At 46.7% G+C, this 21,467-nt stretch overlaps 1 protein-coding gene across 1 annotated transcript in view; it reads right to left on the reverse strand.

Moving 5' to 3' along the window:
• The window catches only part of LOC132866399 (vacuolar protein sorting-associated protein 54-like), a 45,953-nt gene that overhangs the window by 8,387 nt on the left and 16,099 nt on the right, over nucleotides 1-21,467 (reverse strand). Inside the window, exons 4-18 of the mRNA XM_060899164.1 lie at nucleotides 19,081-19,162; nucleotides 18,467-18,501; nucleotides 18,245-18,376; nucleotides 17,663-18,048; nucleotides 17,450-17,576; nucleotides 6,781-6,888; nucleotides 6,602-6,657; nucleotides 6,419-6,515; nucleotides 5,964-6,337; nucleotides 3,991-4,114; nucleotides 1,749-1,930; nucleotides 1,537-1,649; nucleotides 898-961; nucleotides 480-585; nucleotides 297-384 (exon numbers count right to left, since the gene is read on the reverse strand). Coding sequence (XP_060755147.1) covers nucleotides 297-384; nucleotides 480-585; nucleotides 898-961; nucleotides 1,537-1,649; nucleotides 1,749-1,930; nucleotides 3,991-4,114; nucleotides 5,964-6,337; nucleotides 6,419-6,515; nucleotides 6,602-6,657; nucleotides 6,781-6,888; nucleotides 17,450-17,576; nucleotides 17,663-18,048; nucleotides 18,245-18,376; nucleotides 18,467-18,501; nucleotides 19,081-19,162 — 2,074 coding nt within the window. The remainder of the gene's footprint in view (nucleotides 1-296; nucleotides 385-479; nucleotides 586-897; nucleotides 962-1,536; nucleotides 1,650-1,748; nucleotides 1,931-3,990; nucleotides 4,115-5,963; nucleotides 6,338-6,418; nucleotides 6,516-6,601; nucleotides 6,658-6,780; nucleotides 6,889-17,449; nucleotides 17,577-17,662; nucleotides 18,049-18,244; nucleotides 18,377-18,466; nucleotides 18,502-19,080; nucleotides 19,163-21,467) is intronic.

The following is a 21,467-nucleotide window of genomic DNA, read 5'->3' on the forward strand; positions in this document are numbered from 1 at the left end:
TCAATGAGATGAAACGAGGTAGGTGATTTGCCCATCGCTCTGTAACAACCAATGAACGCGCTCGCTTCAAACAAAGAGTTGAAAGATGGCAGCCTCCGTGATCGAGGCGTAAAGATGCAAATCCGAGGCTGCCATCTTTCAAACAAAGTCGGAACGAATAGGATACGAATGTGGATTTGAGGGAAAAATCGGAAACATTTTTTTTTCAACTTTTGAGGTGAAAAAAGCGGAATTCCGCGAATTCGCGGAAAAATCACATCCCTGATATATAGATAGATACAGTGTGTGTGTGTTACCCAGGTTCTTGGTGGTGATGGTCTTTAGTCCCACCACTTGCAGAGCTCCAGCCCCGAGCACCAGCTGACAGCTACGGGAATTGAAGTGCTGTTGGCATGGCGACAAACTTGTCAGTCAACGGATGCTGCAATGAAATATACTGTTGCTTTGAAACATGCAGACGTGTTTATCCACTCACACACCTTGAGGAGGTCTGAGAGGCGTGTCAGCATGTCGGTGGTGATAGACGGGATGTCGTTGACGCACTGGCAGTATTCCAGAAACATCCGGATCAGCAGCAGCACCGTCCTGTCAAAGATCAAGACCCAAGAAAATTCTAGATGACACCAAATCACTCATCCTGTTTCAGATGGTAAGAACAGAAACTACTACAGCACATCACAAACCCACTTCCTGCTTTCAGAATCGAACAGCCAAGCATGTGCTTTATCACCGGAGCAGCATGATGTGTGCTCTGATTAGTCACGCTTCGTGGAAAAACCCCAACACGCCGACTACCGTAACCAGGCAGATTATACTACAGTGTTCCTCTTTATACACTACACTGACGTCAGTGTGTGCGAGAGAGAGAGAGAGAGAGAGAAGGTTTCGGTCACTCACCCAACGACAGCGTATTTCTGCCCATCAACCAGCAGGAAGTCATTTGGCTTCTTCTCTTCTGGACCTGCAGATCAGAACAGCAGTGTGATGTGTGTGTATATATACACTACTGTTCAAAAGTTTGGGGTCACCCAGACAATTTTGTGTTTTCCATGAAAAGTCACACTTTTATTTACCACCATCAGTTGTAAAATGAATAGAAAATATAGTCGAGACATCTTTCTGGCCATTTTGAGCATTTAATCGACCCCACAAATGTGATGCTCCAGAAACTCAATCTGCTCAAAGGAAGGTCAGTTTTATAGCTTCTCTAAAGAGCTAAACTGTTTTCAGCTGTGCTAACATGATTGTACAAGGGTTTTCTAATCATCCATTAGCCTTCTGAGGCAATGAGCAAACACATTGTACCATTAGAACACTGGAGTGAGAGTTGCTGGAAATGGGCCTCTATACACCTATGGAGATATTGCACCAAAAACCACACATTTGCAGCTAGAATAGTCATTTACCACATTAGCAATGGATAGAATGGATTTCTGATTAGTTTAAAGTGATCTTCATTGAAAAGAACAGAGCTTTTCTTTCAAAAATAAGGACATTTCAAAGGGACCCCAAACTTTTGAACGGTAGTGTACGTACCTGCTGGTTTGCGTTCGGGCAGTGTGATGTGTCCGTCAGCGATGGAGTCGACCAGGTGCTGGAATTCAGCAGGAACTTCAGCCTGCTTCCACCTTTCTGTGTCCAACAACAAACTGCACACACACACACGCACGCACTGTGTAAGAGAATTATTTCTAACAAAAACAGTGTCAGAAGCACAGTGTTTACATGCAGCGCGCGCGTGTGTGTACCTGAGCTTGGTCTTGCGCTCGTCGTGGAAGCGGTGGACGAAGCGGTTGGCCTGACTCTGCAGCGCCCCCCGCAGACTCGCACTCCTCCTGCAGCACAGAGCCTCGGTGTCCTTGGCAAAGGCTTCCACCGCTCGGCTCATACACACAAACTCCGCCGAGCTCAGACGCTCCAGAGAACCGTCCTACACACACACACACAGATTAACACTGACTTTGTGAGATATGGGTAGTATGGGAGGTAGGGCTGTGCAATTAATCGAATTTTGATCACGATTGCGATTTTTGTGTCAAACGATCTCAAAATCCATATAATCTAGTTGAAACGATTATTTTGCCATTTGTCGGGGACGCGCACACGCAATACGTTTCCTTCCCGCGGGCCCATGCGCAGACTTGCCGACAACACTCACGCGGCGGAAGCAGTGTGTGTGTCTCTATGGCTCTCCACTCGTGCAGCTGAAAGGAGGAGAGATTGTGAATTGTTTGGCGCGAGGTAGGCTCGCAAGATGACAGAAGGAGGGCAGAATCGGTTGGTCGACAAAAAGGGACGAAAAACGGCTGTAATATGGGATTCACAATCCGACGTGGAACAGAAGCGCATCGTGTGTAAGATTTGCAATAAGGTAGTATCTGCGCCTCTTGGCAACGCTACAAACCTCTTCAACCACCTGAAACCGAGCCATAAAGTTATTCACGACGAAACAATAAAAAACAAACAAAAAAGATAAAGCCGATGCCGCCACAACCAGCAAGACAATGCAGCCATCCGTTTCAGCCACTCTCTGCAATGCCACGAGTTCGGAGAGGCACGACGCACTCACAGCATCCATCGGATATTATTTAGCCAAAGACATGCAGCCTATGTACATTTGTTTTTCTCTGTCTTATGTCAAAAGAATATTTTTATTTTGTTTTATACATCGCAAACTGGCGGCATGGTGGTGTAGTGGTTAGCGCTGTCGCCTCACAGCAAGAAGGTCCGGGTTCGAGCCCCGTGGCCGGCGAGGGCCTTTCTGTGTGGAGTTTGCATGTTCTCCCCGTGTCCGCGTGGGTTTCCTCCGGGTGCTCCGGTTTCCCCCACAGTCCAAAGACATGCAGGTTAGGTTAACTGGTGACTCTAAATTGACCGTAGGTGTGAATGTGAGTGTGAATGGTTGTCTGTGTCTATGGCCAAGTTTACATTAGACCGTATCTGTGTCGTTTTCTTCGCGGATGCACTGTCCGTTTACATTAAAACGCCTGGAAACGGGAATCCGCCAGCGTCCACGTATTCAATCCGGATCGTGTCAGCTCCGGTGCTGTGTAAACATTGAGAATACGCGGATACGCTGTGCTGAGCTCTAGCTGGTGTCGTCATTGGACAACGTCACTGTGACATCCACCTTCCTGATTCGCTGGCGTTGGTCATGTGACGCGACTGCTGAAAAATGGCGTGGACTTCCGCCTTGTATCACCTTTCATTAAAGAGTATAAAAGTATGAAAATACTGCAAATACTGATGCAAATACTGCCCATTGTGTAGTTATGATTGTCTTTAAGCTTGCCATCCTTCCACTTGCAAGTGGTAAGTGATGTGCGCTGGGATCACACACACAGCGGCTCAGTCCCGAATCACTGCTTGTGCGCTTCACTCGCGCGCTCTGTGAGCTGCGCAGGGCCGGAGTGCGCACCCTCCAGAGGGCACTCGCTGTTCAGGGCGGAGTGATTTGGAGCGCAGGATGCCTGCGGAGCCGAGCATATCCGTGTATTGGTGTTGCTGTGTGCACGCGAATCGTGTATTGGCGTTGCTGTGTGCACACTAATCGTTTTAAAAACATTAATCTGATGATCCGCTGATACGGTCTAATGTAAACCCCACCTAAGTGTCAGCCCTGTGATGGCCTGGCGACTTGTCCAGGGTGTACCCCGCCTTTCGCCCGTAGTCAGCTGGGATAGGCTCCAGCTTGCCTGCGACCCTGTAGAACAGGATAAAGCGGCTACAGATAATGAGATGAGACGAGAGACATCGCAAACTTAAGTTTTTCTAGACTATATTTATTTTCAGTTTGAAAGAAAGGTGAACGTAAATGATCAATAACAAAGAGGGTTTTTTTGTCTTAAAGACGAAGGCTGAATAAATGCATTGTTTCAAAAAATCGTTTGAATAATCGCAATTTCAATATTGACTGAAATAATCGTGATTATTATTTTTTCCATAATCGAGCAGCTCTAATGGGAGGTGTGTGTGTGTGTGTGTGTGTACCTTGGCCTTAGCCAGCACGACTTTAACACAGCGGTCGTGGCTAATATCTGAAGCAGTGTACAGCAGCTCCTGGATGCTGTTGGCGATTCTGCCCAGCTCCAGTTCAGACGGCATTAGATCCTCACTAAACACACACACACACACACACACACACACACACACACACACACACACACACACACACAGAGAAAATGAAGTTTCGGAAGTTTTTCAGGAAGGCGCCGCATCGACGCTGTTGTTCCTCTTTAGGCCACCAAACACACGATGGTTAGCGTGGCGACGTTGTCAAAACATTGCTGTCATAGAAACAAAACTAACACGCAGTGTGGAAGTGCTGTTCTGATGCAGCGTCCTGCCAGCAATAAACGTTATATGAACACACACCCTAACTCACTGACCTCGCAGTTTTTCATAAATACAGAGTAAAATGCACATTTCCCCGTCTGTAGCCTGATAAACCACGACAGCAAAAACGTCTCTGCTCTGAGTGGGAGGGGCATACTCTCTCTCTCTCTCTCTCCTATCAAATCACAGCAACACTAGGTGATCACAGGCGTCCGAGAGTAAATGTATGCGGAAGGGGGCAGACGGCACTTTCCTCTGTGTTAGGGCCTCTGCATGCTCTTGCGACAAGGCTTTCGCAGACGGTTGTAATTTATCGTTGAGCGGGGAGTAATAGGCGTGCGCGATGTTATTCACCGCCACAACGCAAGGCGGCGTGAAGTCGCGAAATCGCTAGGAGTAGTTGGTGGGTGTGGTTAGTGGAGTGTTTATCCTCCGGTTACTTATAATGACTAGAACTGGAGTCGTATAGATGTCCGTACTTCCTCACTTCCTCGATCAACCGCTCTTCGTGCTGCTCCATCTTCGCTCGTGTTTTTAAAAATGGCGGCCGTGAAAACAAACCAAACCGGGAAAGTAGGGAAGCGGAAGTGCGTGTACAGCGGATGTAGAGTGGACCAATCAGAGCCCTCTTGTCTGCGAGGCTGTCTGCGGTGGTCACAATTTTTGGGAGGTGCGCGCAGAGCGTCTGCGAAGGGGGGGGGCTTCGCAGACGCCATCTGCGACACCATCTGCGAGGACTGGGTTGTCAGCATAAATTGGCCTTTATGCTGCTCACTAGTTTGAAAAGATACTGCTGGGTGGCTTCATGTGTCTCAGAGGAGGCACGTGTTAGCTTTCACCCTCCCAAGTTGGTAGGTGTCTTATAACAGAGGAGAGAGAGAGAGCGAGCACTGGTGGGTCGGTGGAAACTGGAGACTAAATGAGGGAGGAAAAATCTAGGGCTGTGCTCGTTTGCCATCAGTTGCTCACGATATCGTACCATATATATCGCGATATATCGAGTTAAACGAGGTCTTTAATGTATTGTAAGCAGAGGGCGCGAATACGTTTGGCGCCAAAATTATTCAATCAATGAGTCTCGAGACGAGGCCATGGAGACATGGGGGACGTGATTAGCGGCTTGCGGCGTCTGTAGCAGAGCGCATTGAAGCAGAGCGCCTAACTTCTAGTGCGCGTGCCCTGAGTAACTGGAAGCGCCATTTGCAAATAAAAATGTTTTTGGTTGGAACCCGGTTGCAAGCATGAACTTCCGTCGGTTTCTGGCATGAAACGTGCTTTAAATCGAGTGAAAATTGGTGACAACCTGCTACAGAACCGGGAGATATGCATGAAACATGTCATATATGGGATTTTCAAGTGAGTAAACGATATCGTATCGTACCCCCGAAAATCGTGCATGATCGAGTATCGCGAGCTGTGAGCACAGCCCTAGAAAAACCCGAAAGAAACTAAACAAAAACGCATTTCTGTCTATTGTTCGCTTTTCCAACAAAAATACGGAGAAGCCGTTTTCAAAGAGAAAAGAATTCATACTTAGAGGTTTCCTGTGCGAGAAAACCTCCGTCTTCTCGCATGGCAAAGGAGTCTCTAATAAGCGTGCTAATTAAACGTGACGTGCGTGTGCTCACAGTGCAGCGGCGGCGCCCCCTGTGGGCAGGGAGGAGGTAGTGTTTGTGATGTGCTCCCTGCTGGAGGATGACTCCGTAGTGCCCGAGGCCGAGTCGCTTCCTGAAGCTTCCTCTTTCGCCTGCGCTCTGGTTTGAGACGACGCACCGTTGCTGCGGCGTTCGGCTTCGCTTATCGCGTCGCTGATAAACAGCCCCTCGTGTGTCAGGAAGGCGAGCTCGGCTTCTCCGGGACGGAGACCCGATTCGTCCTCCTCCTCCTCGTCTTCGTTCTCCACGGAGCCGCCGTCGGCGAGCGGACACGCGTCGGCCGCTCGGTTCCTCTGGCTGCTGTCGAGGACTTCCAGGACCACGTTCCGGATCATGCCGAGAGTGGCCTAAAACACAAACGTGCACTCGGATTGAAAACGGCTTATGAGTAAACACAGAGTTTCAGTAAAAAGTGTGAGCTGGTGTACTTTGATCCTGGTGAGGAAGAGCAGGAAATACTCGAAGATGTTCTGCAGGAGCTCAAACCACTGAGCAAACATCATCAGCCTCATCTGATCCTGCAGCCTGCAACACGCACACACACTTTTTTTTAATCCTAAATCCAGTCCGCTTTGAACAGGAAATGTTTGGAAAAATAAAAAGTTGCTCACTTGACGACGGTGTCCGTGTCGATCTCCTCAATCTGAGACACCGCCTTTATCACACACTGAACACAACAAGAAACGCACACCGTCAGAGGAGCACGACTGGCACCAAACGCATCTTATATCAAACAGAGGGAACGTGAACTCAGAGTGAACTGGGCGTTATTAGTGGAGGAACTCTTCACCTGTCTGACGATGCCCTTGGCTGCTTGCATCATCTCCTCGCTGTAGATGTCCAGGAAATCCAGCTTCCTCTGTCTCAGCAGGCCAAAGACCAGAGACTGGAGCCGGTCCTGAAACACACACACACACACACACACACACACACACACACACACACACACACACACACACACACCTCAGATGCAGTGCATGTGTGTACATGTTGCACCAACCCCCTCATTCACCTCATCTCATCTCATTATCTCTAGCCGCTTTATCCTGTTCTACAGGGTCGCAGGCGAGCTGGAGCCTATCCCAGCTGACTACGGGCGAAAGGCGGGGTACACCCTGGACAAGTCGCCAGGTCATCACAGGGCTGACACATAGACACAGACAACCATTCAAAAAATCAAAAAAATCAAAATCAAGTTTATTTGTACAGCGCTTTTAACAATAAACATTGTCGCAAAGCAGCTTTACAGAATTTGAACGACTTAAAACATGAGCTAATTTTATCCCTAATCTATCCCCAATGAGCAAGCCTGTGGCGACGGTGGCAAGGAAAAACTCCCTCAGACGACATGAGGAAGAAACCTCGAGAGGAACCAGACTCAAAAGGGAACCCATCCTCATTTGGGCAACAACAGACAGCCTGACTATAATATTAACAGTTTTAACAGGTATAACCCTCAACTGTCCTCATGGGGCCGTCCTTCACAGGAGTGGGGCGATAAAACTCCGACCAGACACAGGGCACCAGGATAGATCAAGCAGGTCCGAGGGGCAGAAGAGGCCAGCATCTCAATCCCAGGATCAACATGTAACTCAGAGGGACAGATGGGGGGGGAGAGAAAGAAAACACGTTGTTAGGTATGCCCTAAAAATGACAAGTATTAAATCTGTGTGGTAGGCTCGCAGAGACGAGAGTCTTTACATCAGGCATGACGCACAATGGCATGTTAATATGGTAAAAAATATATCATGACCTGCTCTGGCTGAATGCTTGATTGGGTGATGGGAGCACACTCCTCAGCAATGATGAGATGCAGATGGGACCCTTAGGCCTGGCCAAGACAATTCAGTTACATTTCACCGGGTCTGGGACATGCGACAGAACGTCTGACGGCCGATTCCCTGCAGGCTACGATAGCCAGTCGAGGTCCCCACCGTCTCCACCAAAAGATTTCCTGTTGACTCCATGTAACTCAGAGGGACAGATTTGGGGTGGGGGGGGGGTGGGGGGGGAAGAGAAAGAAAACACAGGTGGTTAGGTATGCCCAATGTCACCTGAATAAGTAGGAACAGTATACATATTGCACCGAGTACAAGCAGGGACTCCGGCAACTAACTATGACAGCATAACTAAAAGGAGAGAGCCAGAAGGTAACACAGGCATGAGGGAGCCCCGGGACATAAAGCAGCCAGCCACTGCACCGTCAACAAACTCGAGTGAGCAAGCGAGTGGGGACTGACAGCATCCATACATCCCAGTTTACCAAAACACTCTATGTCTGAGGACCCTCCAGATCTACTCCTTTACCTCATAAACACCATTAACAAAAGGCTTGACTAAACAGATATGTTTTCAGCCTAGACTTAAATGCTGAGACTGTGTCTGATTCCCGAACATTACTTGGAAGGCTGTTCCATAACTGTGGGGCTTTGTAAGAAAAGGCTCTGCCCCCTGATGTAGCCTTCACTATACGAGGTACCAGCAGATAGCCTGCACCTTTTGATCTAAGTAGGCGTGGCGGGTCATAGAGGAGCAGAAGTTCACTCAGGTACTGTGGTGCGAGACCATTTAGTGCTTTAAAGGTCAATAGTAGTATTTTATAATCAATACGAAATTTGATTGGGAGCCAATGCAGTGTGGATAAGACAGGCGTGATGTGGTCATATTTTCTAGTTCTAGTAAGGACTCTTGCTGCTGCATTTTGAACTAACTGGAGCTTGTTTATGCACTTATTGGAACATCCAGACAGTAAGGCATTACAATAATCCAACCTGGAGGTAACGAAAGCATGGACTAGTTTTTCTGCATCATGCAATGACATTAAATTTCTTATCTTTGCAATATTTCTGAGATGAAAGAAAGCTATCCGGGTGATGTTATCAATGTGAGTTTCGAATGAAAGACTGGGGTCAATAATCACTCCGAGGTCTTTTACTGCTGCACGTGAAGAAACAGAAATGTCATCCAGAGTTACTGTGTAATCAGAAAACTTACTTCTAGCTTTATGTGGTCCTAGCACAAGTACTTCAGTCTTGTCAGAGTTAAGCAGAAGGAAATTAATAAGCATCCAGTGTCTAATGTCCTTAACACATTCCTCAATTCTATTAAGCTGGTGTCTCTCATCAGGTTTTGCAGAGACATACAACTGTGTGTCATCAGCATAACAGTGGAAACTAATACAATGTTTACGAATAATATCGCCCAAAGGTAACATATATAGAGAAAAAAGCAGTGGACCCAAGACAGAACCTTGTGGAACACCAAACTTTACCTCGGTACGTCTAGAAATATCACCATTTATATCGACATACTGATAACGATCAGTTAGATAAGACCTGAGCCAGGAGAGGGCCATTCCCTTAACTCCCACAACATTTTCTAGTCTATCCAGAAGAATGGAATGATCAATGGTATCAAATGCTGCACTAAGGTCAAGCAACACAAGTAGCGAGACACAGCCCTGATCAGACGCCAACAGTAGGTCGTTTACTACTTTAACCAGTGCTGTCTCTGTGCTATGATGAGGTCTAAATCCTGACTGATACATTTCATGGATGTTATTCCTATGTAAATATGAGCATAACTGCTGTGCCACAGCTTTTTCAAGGATCTTGGAGATAAAGGGGAGGTTTGATATTGGCCGATAATTGGACAGCTGACAGGGATCAAGGTCAGGTTTTTTAATCAGGGGTTTGATAACTGCTAGTTTAAAGGATTTGGGTACATAGCCAATCATAAGAGAAGAATTTATTATTTTTAGAAGCGGTTCAATTACTCCAGGCATTATCTGTTTGAATAGATGTGTCGGTAAGGGATCTAGTACGCAAGTTGAGGCTTTTGATGTAGAGATTAATGAGAGTAATTCAGTTTCTTTTAGGGGAGTAAAACATTCTAACTGATGATCTGATACAGTTATATTGTTAACTACAAGTTCACTTTCATTGTCTAACCTTAAATTAGTAGTTTGAATTTTTTGTCGGATATTCTCAATTTTGTCATTAAAAAAATTCATGAAGTCGTTGCTACTACATACTGCAGGTGTGCATGTGTCTATAGTGGACTTATTCCTGGTTAATTTTGCTACAGTATTAAATAGGAATCTAGGATTATTTTTGTTATCTTCTATTAGGGAGGAGAGATATGTTGATCTCGCAGCACTAAGAGCTTTTTTATACTTCAGGAAGCTCTCCTTCCACGCCAATTTGAACACTACCAATTTTGTTTGACGCCATTTACGTTCCAATTTTCGAGTGGTCTGTTTTAATGTGCGAGTGTCATCATTATACCAGGGTGCTAATTTTTTGTCTCTGACCATTTTCCTTTTTAGAGGAGCTACATTATCTAAAGTATGGCGGAATGTTGACTCTAAGCATTCAGTTGCCTGATCGAGTTCTGCAGGGGCTGACAGTGACCCAATCAAAGTTGACAGCTCTGGGAGATCATTTATAAAGCTCTGTGCAGTAGTTGACGTGAAAGTACGTTTAATACAGTAGCGTGGTGAGGTGCATATATTATTACTCAGACATATTTTGAATGAGATGAGACAATGATCTGAGATAACTTCAGACTGTGGAAGTATGACTATATTGTCTACGTTTAATCTAAATGTTAGTATTAGATCAAGGGTGTGACCACCATTATGGGTCGGTCCTATGACATTCTGCTTAATCCCGACTGAATCTAAGATGGACACAAACGCTGTTTTTAAAGGGTCTTCTGGGTTATCAAAGTGAATATTAAAATCTCCGACAACTAAAGCTTTGTCTAAGGAAATAACCAAATCTGAGATAAAATCTGCAAATTCAGAAAGAAACTCAGAATATGGCCCCGGGGGCCTGTAAATAATAAGCAATGGAATTAACTGGGTAGACTTATTTTTTGAGGCTACATACATTATATGAGTATGAAGAACTTCAAATGTATTAAATTTATAACCAGGTTTGTGTGTTACACCTAGATAATCGTTATAAATAACCGCGACGCCTCGTCCTCTGCCAGTTAGACGAGGCTGGTGTATATAACTGTATCCAGGAGGACTCGCTTCATTTAATGCTATATATTCATTTGGCTTAATCCATGTTTCTGTTAAACACAGTACATTAAACTCCTGATCAGTAATGAGTTCATTAACCATTAGCGCTTTAGATGTAAGAGATCTAATATTTAATAGCCCCACCTTTAGATCAAAGGTGCTGGCAGCAGCTGTACAGTCAGTCTGATCTAATTTTATATTGATTAGGTTACTGGAACAAACTCTCTGAAAATTTCTACCTTTTTGTTGAGCTCGGGGAACAGACACAGTCTCGATGTAGTGGGCCCTGAGTGACGACTCTGTGCAGCTAGCAGACAGTCGGTTTAGCCTGTTCGTCTGCTCCCTGGCCTTGGCTCTGGATTGTCAGAAATTAACTAGGCCTGTTCTGAGACTATGACCTATGCTGCAGGAAATGAGAGCAGCACCTTCCCGAGTGGGATGGATACCGTCCCGCCCTAACAGGCCAGCAGTGCCCTCAAAATTAGCCCAATTATCTATAAAGCCCACACTGTTTTCAGAGCACCACCTGGACAGCCAGCAGTTCAGCGACCATAACCTGCTGTAAGCTACATCGCCACGCCGCATTGGGATGGGGCCAGAGCATACTACAGCATCGGACATCGCCTTCGCTAATTTAAACACCTCTACAAAGTTACTCTTAGTAACCTCAGACTGACGAAGGCGTATATCATTAGCTCCTGCATGGATAACTATCTTTGAGAACCTATGCTTGCCTAGGACCCTAAGATTACCTGCTATGTCCGGCGCCCTGGCTCCCAGTATACACCTGACTAAAGCTGCTGGTGCCCCTAAAGGCTGAGCTAATTTCATGTGCCGTATGATAGAGTCCCCTATAACCAGAGCTCTTTCAGGTTTCTCAGTGGGTGCATCACTAAGGAGAGCAAACCTGTTCGACACGTGACGCGGAGAGGAGTGGTGCTCCCGTGGGCGAGCCTCAGCGGTAGCTTTGGCTCTATGCTTATGCCGCCGAGCCGTCACCCATTCGCCCCGCTGTAAGGGCTCTAATGCCGGAGTTGGGGGATTGCTAACTCCACCTAGGGCGTCCAGACTTTCCCTAACAGAAACTACACTGTTCTCACGCTCACTAACCTGCTCTAAAGCCTGGACACGCGCTTCTAGCACTGAAATCTTCTCCGTCAGAGAGCTAACTAATCTGCACTTATCACAAGTAAAGCTAATAGAGCTATCGCTAGTGACGGAGGAAGAATGACTAAACATCCTGCACTCAGCACACTGAACAGGCTGAAGGTGTGCCATGATGAAAAGATTCACGTACCTTAAATGAAGATCTGTTGATATTAAAGCAGATCAGATGGCCTCCGCTTGTGGAGGAGAAAAAAAGAAAGCTTCCGGTCTCGGGGTTCTTCCGAAAAAAGAAAGAGAAAAAACCGGAAAAAAAAACCGGAAAAAGGAAAGCGAAAGTGAAAAGTACAAAAATGAAAGCGACAGTATAATAAAAATGAAGACGATACTGGAAATTTATTTATAGAAAAAAAGTTAAAAAAGGATTAGTAATTAACGCCGGCACTCGCGGGAAAAAAGATTCGGCGCGAACAACTCAGGAAACAGGAAGTGCGTCAGCGTACTTTTTTCAAACTTTCCTGATTGCTATCAAAACAAACAAAACTTCCGGCTTGATTACGTCAGCATTCGAAAGAGGGCGCGCACGTCTTTTGACAACATTGGCAGATGTTGGTCACTTTGATTGATTTCCGCTGAACGTTTTATTTCCGTCCTACGATGTCTCGCACAGGTCTCAACAAATCTTGTTTACAGCCATTGCTTTGACATATGGATTGATATATTACAGAGCAGATTTCAAACACTCAGAACTCGCTATAGCAGCGACAAAATAGCTAACAAAAATCTCATCTCATCTCATCTCATTATCTCTAGCCGCTTTATCCTGTTCTACAGGGTCGCAGGCTAGCTGGAGCCTATCCCAGCTGACTACGGGCAAAAGGCAGGGTACACCCTGGACAAGTCGCCAGGTCATCACAGGGCTGACACATAGACACAGACAACCATTCACACTCACATTCACACCTACGCTCAATTTAGAGTCACCAGTTAACCTAACCTGCATGTCTTTGGACTGTGGGGGAAACCGGAGCACCCGGAGGAAACCCACGCGGACACGGGGAGAACATGCAAACTCCGCACAGAAAGGCCCTCGCCGGCCACGGGGCTCGAACCCAGGACCTTCTTGCTGTGAGGCGACAGCGCTAACCACTACACCACCGTGCCACCCTCCCTCATTCACCATGATGTTAAAAAAAAAAAAAAGCGCAACCGCAGATTCAAACCTCAAACCAGTGCAAGACTCCGTACTTCCCACACACCGACCTACATCTTCCTGTGCTCGAGTAAAAGCAGTAAGGCTCAGCCTCATGTCAAACCACAACAAAGGGAACTGTGGGAAGTCCACAAGTAACGAATACACAGTGTCTCATGCCGTTACTGTAAATGATGGGCTGATGTGAAGAAGTGAACAACCATGTTGTTGATTACGGTGGTGTAGTGGTTAGCGCTGTCGCCTCACAGCAAGAAGGTCCGGGTTCGAGCCCCGTGGCCGGCGAGGGCCTTTCTGTGTGGAGTTTGCATGTTCTCCCCGTGTCCGCGTGGGTTTCCTCCGGGTGCTCCCGTTTCCCCCACAGTCCAAAGACATGCAGTTAGGTTAACGTGGGGCGGCCTTGGGCTGAGGTGCCCTTGAGCGAGGTACCGAACCCCTGACTGCTCCCCGGGCGCTGTAGTGTGGCTGCCCACTGCTCTGGGTGTGTGCGTGCGCGTGTGTGTTCACTGCTTCAGACGGGTTAAATGCAGAGGATGAATTTCACTGTGCTCGAGTGTGCATGTGACAAAGGTTTCTTCTCCCTCGATCTTTCATGAACAAAGCATCCTGAAGTGTTTTATTCCTTTTACTCCACAGCATTTTTTATTTATTAATGAATAAAACAAGTTCCTGTTCTGAATTAAATCACAGCAGCTATAAACAAACAGTCATTCCCTCATCAGCCTCGTTTTTTTCTTTCTTGAAGACCAAAAAAATTTGAAACCTTTTCATGCTATTGAGAAACCGCAACGCGTAAACGCCACGGTCCTGAAGATATCAAGGGCGTAAATCGGTCATCTATCCTGCCATCAGAGCAACCATGACGACCAAACCATCAAACAGAACTGAAATGTGACGATGTGAGAGAGGACCGACCTCCACGGCAAACTGTTTCCAACAGGTACATCAACAAAGGACTAAATTCTGTTCCCTGAGAGAAGATCGACCCGAAACGTCGATCGGAACTGAAATCGCACGATAAACAAGATCGACCGTGAGCTGCTGCTCACTTCCGTATCCCCCCCCCCCCGCTCTCACTTCTATCAGAATGCGAGCGACTGAAGGAATGTTATGAATGTTGACTTCAACAAATAATGAACCCTGAAACAAGTAAAGAGCCGTGTCTCTGCCCAGGGATTTCAAACAGCATCCTGGGAAACTGTCAGTCATTCTGAAATAGCATCAAAATCCACGCTATATATGTTTCGTAAGTATATTCAGTCGGTAAACAGGAAGTCGATGTGCGACAGACCTGAAAACGGTAGACACGGTATAGAACCCCAAGCTGAAGCTCGATACCAAGTGTCTATGAGTTGTGGTTGCTGAGAAAAAGGGTGTTTCAGACGGACGGACAGACAGAGGTAAACCAGTATAACCCCGCCTCCTTCGGAGCGCGGGTATTATAATAATAATAATAATAATAATAATAATAATGAGAGAAGAGATGCAAAATGTGCTAAGTTGACCTAATTACTAATTTGCTAGCAAAAAAATTTGACAATACAATGACAAAATTTTGTGCAGAAATAATAATAAGTTAAATTTATATAGCACCTTTCTCAAAAACCAAGGTTGCTTTAAAATTGGGCGGGGAGAGTCCACCAAATAGTGGTCAGGATATCACTCCAGTGGTGTAGCAGCCACAGTCCCACCAAAAGGCGCACGAAAACAAGTCCCACATTGCCAGCACAGCCGCTGCAACGCCGCCGGGCAACCTTACTCAGAACACCGCGCCATGGATCCACAAATGCCCCTTTTCCACCAAAGCAGTTCCAGGGCTGCAGGCTTTCGTCTAAACGGGGGAACAGGGGCGCTGCGCCCTCTTACTCTCGGCCTGCGCCCCCTTACCGACTCTGTGAAAACATCCCAGCAACACTACGTGACAATGTGTCTGATCATCAAATACGTTATAATTGCTCCAAAAATATTCCAATCATAGTAGATACACCGCCAGACGGTGCAAAAACAATCCGAATTGGCGTTTTCCAGACTGAGGCGCCATGCTGTTTAGTTGTTTACTTGTCGCGGCTGCTCTCGCGAGATTTGACATGCGTTACATACAAGGTCAGCTGACTTGTAGAGCGAGATTTCTCGAGACTGAATGACCTTTCACCCACCGGCGCGGGAGCTTTTGACAGAAGTAGTTCGCGAGTTGTTTTTGTTGACACTTGGGCATTTAAAGATGTCATCCCGCGGCACGAAGCGGAAGAAAGCCAAAGACTGTCCGGGGCAGAAGAAGATTACTTCTTTCTTTTTCAATGTTGACAGACAATTTGTTACAATTTCCCTCTCAGACAGCCTCAGAATGTCCCATTGGAGCATTTTTCAAAGGCTTTGCACGGCGGGGGGGGGGGGACAACTAGCACCATCCCCCCCGCTCCCTCGCCATGGTGAGCGCCCTCATACTAAATTTTTCTAGAAAAAACCCTGGGCTGGTTCGGGGCCAGTGCTTAGTTTGGAACCGGGTTTTCTGTTTCCACTGACAAAGAACTGGCTCTGGGGCCAGAAAAACCGGTTCCAGGCTAGCACCAACTCTCTGCTGGGCCAGAGGAAAGAACCGCTTACGTCAGCGGGGGGGCGGAGTTGTTAAGACCGACAACAATAACAAGACTGCGAAAGATCGCCATTTTTTAAGCGACGAGAAGCAGCAGCTGTACAAACGCGAAGTCATCCATTATTATTATTGTTGCTGCTGCTGCTTCTTCCGTGTTGTTTTTGCTTTGATATTTGCGCCAAGGTTTATGCAAACGTAGCGACGTAACTGACGTATACAGCGACGTAATGACGTGGCTTCCCTTAGCACCGCGAGCTATGGAAAAGCAAACTGGTTCTCAGCTGGCTCGCAAGTTGAACGAGTTGTGAACCAGCATCAGCCCCGAACCAGCCCTGGAACTGATTTGGTGGAAAAGGGGTAAAAGCGAGCACAGACGCAGCGCCACGCAGAGCGCTGGTATGTTCCAAACCGTCTGCACAGCTGCCGCGACGCCACCGAGCAACATCGCTTGGAACATCACGCCAAGCACTAAAGCACCGCCGCACAACCACGATGTTCAAATGAGCAACGAGCTCACTGCAGTCCATAGCGAGGAGCACAGGCATCACCCACAGCGAACCAAGGCCTGGAGGGAACCGACACCCAAAACTGGGTCTGGTGCTACACCACAACCGGCGGGCAAAACACTCAAACAAAAACAAACATCGAACTACACAAACACAAAAAATAAAATAAAATAAAAAGCTCCGGTGAGAAGCGGCAGCCAGAACGTGCACAGCGTACTCTCAACCGGAAACGGAAATGAAAAAGGGTCAACGAAAAAAAAAGGTCGAGTTCTTTTAAATAAAACAATCAGAACTGAAATCCAGTGAGAACCGAAGGAGGGAGGAAACACGATTTAACTGAAAATAAACAATTTCATTACAACAGGAAAATCAACAAAACAAAACAACCAAGTTTTGTTCCTCGAGGGAAGATCGACCCAAAACATCCATCAGAACTGGACTCGGATGAGAAATCAGAGAGGAGATAGAATGCGAGTGAAAAGTCTGAAAATTCGTTAATTTGGCCGAATTAGTAACTCGTTAGCAAAAATTTGACAAAACGACGACCAAGTTTTGTGCGGAGTGATGAGTTCTTTCAAACAGAACAATCGGAAAGGAAATCCGTGGAGAACTGACGGACGAGGAGATACGGTTTAACTGAATTGTGGACGACGGACAGACAGACAGACGGACGCCATGGCAACAGCCCACCGGCCTCATGGACAGACGAGCTGATAAAACCGTTGGACTGTGAAAGCGCCGACACCGGAGACTCCTTCCTTAAACGGTAACTTAACATCTCCCTGCAGAAAACTTCACCATACACGCATTATGTGGAGCTTCTGCTGTACATGTACCGGTAAATCAGCTGTTGCTATAGAAACCATAACGTATTCGAACGAGTGCAGGAAAATAAACCTGTGATTTGCAGCCGCACTGCTGTCAGAGCTGCTGTTTGAGGAAACTAATCACCGCCTTCTGACCAATCGGAATGTAGAATTCAACAGCGGTGTGGTGTGTAACACGAAACGTCACCTTCTCCAGTACTTGGTTGTCGTCCTCGAAGGCTCGGTTGAGGTCGCTCCTGGAGTACGTGGTGAAATCGGCCACCATCATCTTATCGATCAGCTTCTCCATTTCACACAGCTGAGAGCCCAGGTGTCTGTCCACACACAGATTAATCATGATGTAACCTGCTAAAAGCTATAAAGTGCAAGTGTGTGTGTGTGTGTGTGTGTGTGTGTGTACCTGAAACTGTGGATGCCCTGGAGCTCTTGCTGCAGCACCTCCTTGGTGGTGTTGATGAGCTCCAGTGCGCCCACGAACTCCGAGGTGGAGAGCAGCAGCTGCACGGTGGGCTGCGTCTGCTGCACCGCCGCCATCAGCTTCAGTTTACTGTGCAGCGTGACGCAGTTCCTGCGCGTGACCGTGTGCCGCAGCGCCTGCAGAGGCCCGCGGCTCATGGTGCGTCCCAAGCCGGCCGTGTGTTCCCGCAGCGCCCTTACGGCGCCAGCCGCCTCGCACAGCTGCTCCTGGAGCTCGCGCTGAGACGACATGGCGTGGAAGAACGCCTCGGAGCGCAGAGAGATCTGTCTAGCGATGCTCACCTCCACCACGTCCAGGTAGTGACTCAACTACGACAAGACGGAGAAGAAAGACAGATCAGGATCCAATAACCGGCTGCTGTTTGATTTCTCGGGATGGATACGGCGTTGGATTCGCCAAGATTGGCGAGCAGAAACAATCTTCACTACAGCATTAACACCTCGGAGTTTTAACAGTTATTTATTAATTATCTCCAACATTGCTAAAGGAAAGACAGACACGTACTTTCTCCTGCAGTAACCGTGACGACGCGGCATCCCGGCTGCTCTTCCCCCCGGCGACGCTGAAGTGCGACCATGGCAACACGGCACTGAAGGTGGCCGGTTCGCTCAGTATGAAGTCAGGCCTCATGAAGATCTGCTCCACACATCAGTAAAGGTGGAGTGAGAAACAGACGGACAGACAGACAGACAGACAGAACAGAAGCAGCTCTCTGTTCATACCTACCTTGGGCACCTGCTCAAGCTCCTCTTTGGCTTTATCTATGGAGATAAAAGAGAAAAGTCCTTAGGAACCTACAGACATCACATCCTTCTCAGATTAATATTAAACCTGTAATCACTTTATAATCACGGACCTGTGGTCACGGTGTAAAGTCTCAATAACTCGCATCTGCAGTGACCTTTCCTATTCTGATGCAAAATGGGCGGGGCTACTCCTGGGTAAAGCTCGTGCGAGTAATAAGGGAGCGGCGATCAAATGTGAAACGACTCGATGCAATAATCAAACTGATTATTGATTAACTGTAAAAAGTTATTCATATATTTCACCATGATGTCTGAGTAAACTAGCAAGGCGACCGGCGCAGAACAAATCCGCCACGTATAATCGATAAAATCCCATCTAAATCCACTCCTATCCGAGCAGATTCAGTGGGACTGCGAAATATAAAATCCGTGGCTTAAAAATCAAAATCGTTTTTCCTCTCTTATCTCCAGGAAGCCTGGGATTTATACACAGGAAGTAAGTGATCTGGGTTAAATAATCTTAAATCGAATAGCTGGAACTGTCTAGAAAACGTCTTCACATGTGCAGCATCAGTGTGCAACTTTATTACATACCGTGATTGTTTGTGATGTTGGGGATGGACAGGTCGTCTTTATTGGGGCAGATGTTTTTACACCGCTTGTGGATTTTCTCCCTCTGCAATACACAACAACGAGCATTAACATACATTGACCGGACGTCCCGGACTGTCCTGGTTTCGAGCCAGGCGTCCCGAGACCTGACACATCTCTCTAAAATCACTAATACGTCCCAGGGTTTTCAACACAATAATAATGTTTTCAGCGCTCACATATCCATTTATCATGTTCTGCCTCACTCATTATTCCTCAACGCAGTCACACAAGAGCGCTCTGAGAGCACAACATCCCCCGCTGGCAACTCGGCCATAACTCTGATAAAATGCGACCGAATTGAACGAAATAAGATGCGTATTACTGACATATAGCAAAGAATCCTGTCAAGTTTCGTGAAATTCCTCCAAAAATTGTGAGAGGAGTTGATTTCAGAAGGTGAGCACCCTTCCCGGGACGGACATCGCCATGACAAAAATTGTGAGGGAAGTTGATTTCAGAAAGCGAGCAAACCTTGATGAAATTGCCAAAGTACAAGCTTGTTAATAATCAAGGGCGTAACTCTATGGAATCAATTTTGTGCCAAAACGTTCATACAATACTTTTGAAATATCAAACAAATGGCCCTTTTCCACTACCCTTTTTCAGCTCACTTCAGCCCGACACAGCTCACGTTTTGACTACCTTAGAGCAGCACGACTCAACTCGCTTCAGCCCTGCTTAGCCCCCAAAACTCACACGGTTTTGGAGTGGGGCTGAAGCGAGCCAAACCGAGCCGAGTGGGGCTAGGGGCGTGAGGAGACACTCCCCTGTGCACTGATTGGTGAGGAGGAGTGTCCTCACATGCCCACACACGCCCCGCGAGCACGCTGGGATCTGTAAACACCGCAAACCCGGAAGAAGAATAATTACGAATTACGAGAATTTCTGAAGCCTTATGCGCCTCGCCTCATCTATACGCTCTTGCCAGTATCTGTCCGCGTTGTCGGTGACAACAAGCCACAGCACCAAGACCAGCAACACTAACGACTCCATGTTTATTGTTTACTATTCGGGTCGTGAGACCACTGCTTAAAAGATCACTGATGTCACTGTTTGCGCCGCCTAACGACATCACGTGACGTCCATCCACTTTCGCTAACTCCACCCAATGTGTCCACCCACTTCCAGCCAGCACGGTTCAGCGCGGTTGTAGTCGAAATGCAACTCCAACAGCCCCGCTCAGCTCGACTCAGCCCAACTCAGCACGGCACGGCTCAGCCCAACTCAGCCGCGTTGATAGTGGAAAAGCGGCAAAAAACGGCAAATCAAAATACAAAAAAAAAGTCAATTTTTTTAGACTGGCAAACAAATTATTCGTGTAATCGTGCAAAATATCAGTCTATTACTCTTCAGAAACCTTTTATTTTTGTTCCGCGTCTTTCTCAGTTTTGTTTGATGTAATTTATTTTGGTTGCGATTCCAGCTTTCTCGTTTGCGCTCCCTGACTTTTTGCTTGTGGTTTTGGCACAAACTTCCCGTGTGGGTGGGCTGTCCAGGAACGCATTCCCATTGGCTGACTTGTGTTTGACTGACAGCTACGCTCAGCCATTCCCTACTCGGATTCTGGCGGACTGTTTGACGAGTGAGCGATCCATTGACGGTAAACAAGGATGGAGTGGACTTCAGTGGCGACTATGATATTGAATTAATTCAACAAAGTGTAAATTCAGTATCATAGTCGCCACTGAAGTCCACTCCATCCTTGTTTACCGTCAATGGATCGCTCACTCGTCAAACAGTCCGCCAGAATCCAAGTAGGGAATGGCTGAGTGTAGCTGTCAGTCAAACACAAGTCAGCCAATGGGAATGCATTCCTGGACAGCCCGCCCACACGGGAAGTTTGTGCCAAAACCGCAAGCAAAAAGTCAGGGAGCGCAAACGAGAAAGCTGGAATCGCAACCAAAATAAATGACGTCAGACAAAACTGAGAAAGACGCGGAACAAAAATAAAAGGTTTCTGAAGAGTAATAGGCTGATATTTTGCACGATTACACGAATAATTTGTTTGCCAGTCTAAAAAAAATTGACTTCTTTTTTTGTATTTTGATTTGTCGTTTTTGTTTGATATTTCAAAAGTATTGTATGAACATTTTGGCACAAAATTGATTCCATATAACTCTGGGGAAAATCTGCCCAAATTAAACGAAATTTCAATCTGCGTATAACCGTCATATAGCAAAGCCTTCTGCCAAGTTTGGTGAAATTCCTCCACAAATTGTGAGAGGAGTTGATTTCAGAAGAACGTACACCCTCATGAAATTGTCAAAGTACAAGTGATTTAATCAAGGGTCAAAACTCTCACAAACGAAATTAAATCGCAATCTGCG

This window comes from Neoarius graeffei, chromosome 18 (assembly GCF_027579695.1).
Source record: "Neoarius graeffei isolate fNeoGra1 chromosome 18, fNeoGra1.pri, whole genome shotgun sequence".
NCBI classification, from domain to species: Eukaryota; Metazoa; Chordata; class Actinopteri; order Siluriformes; family Ariidae; genus Neoarius; species Neoarius graeffei.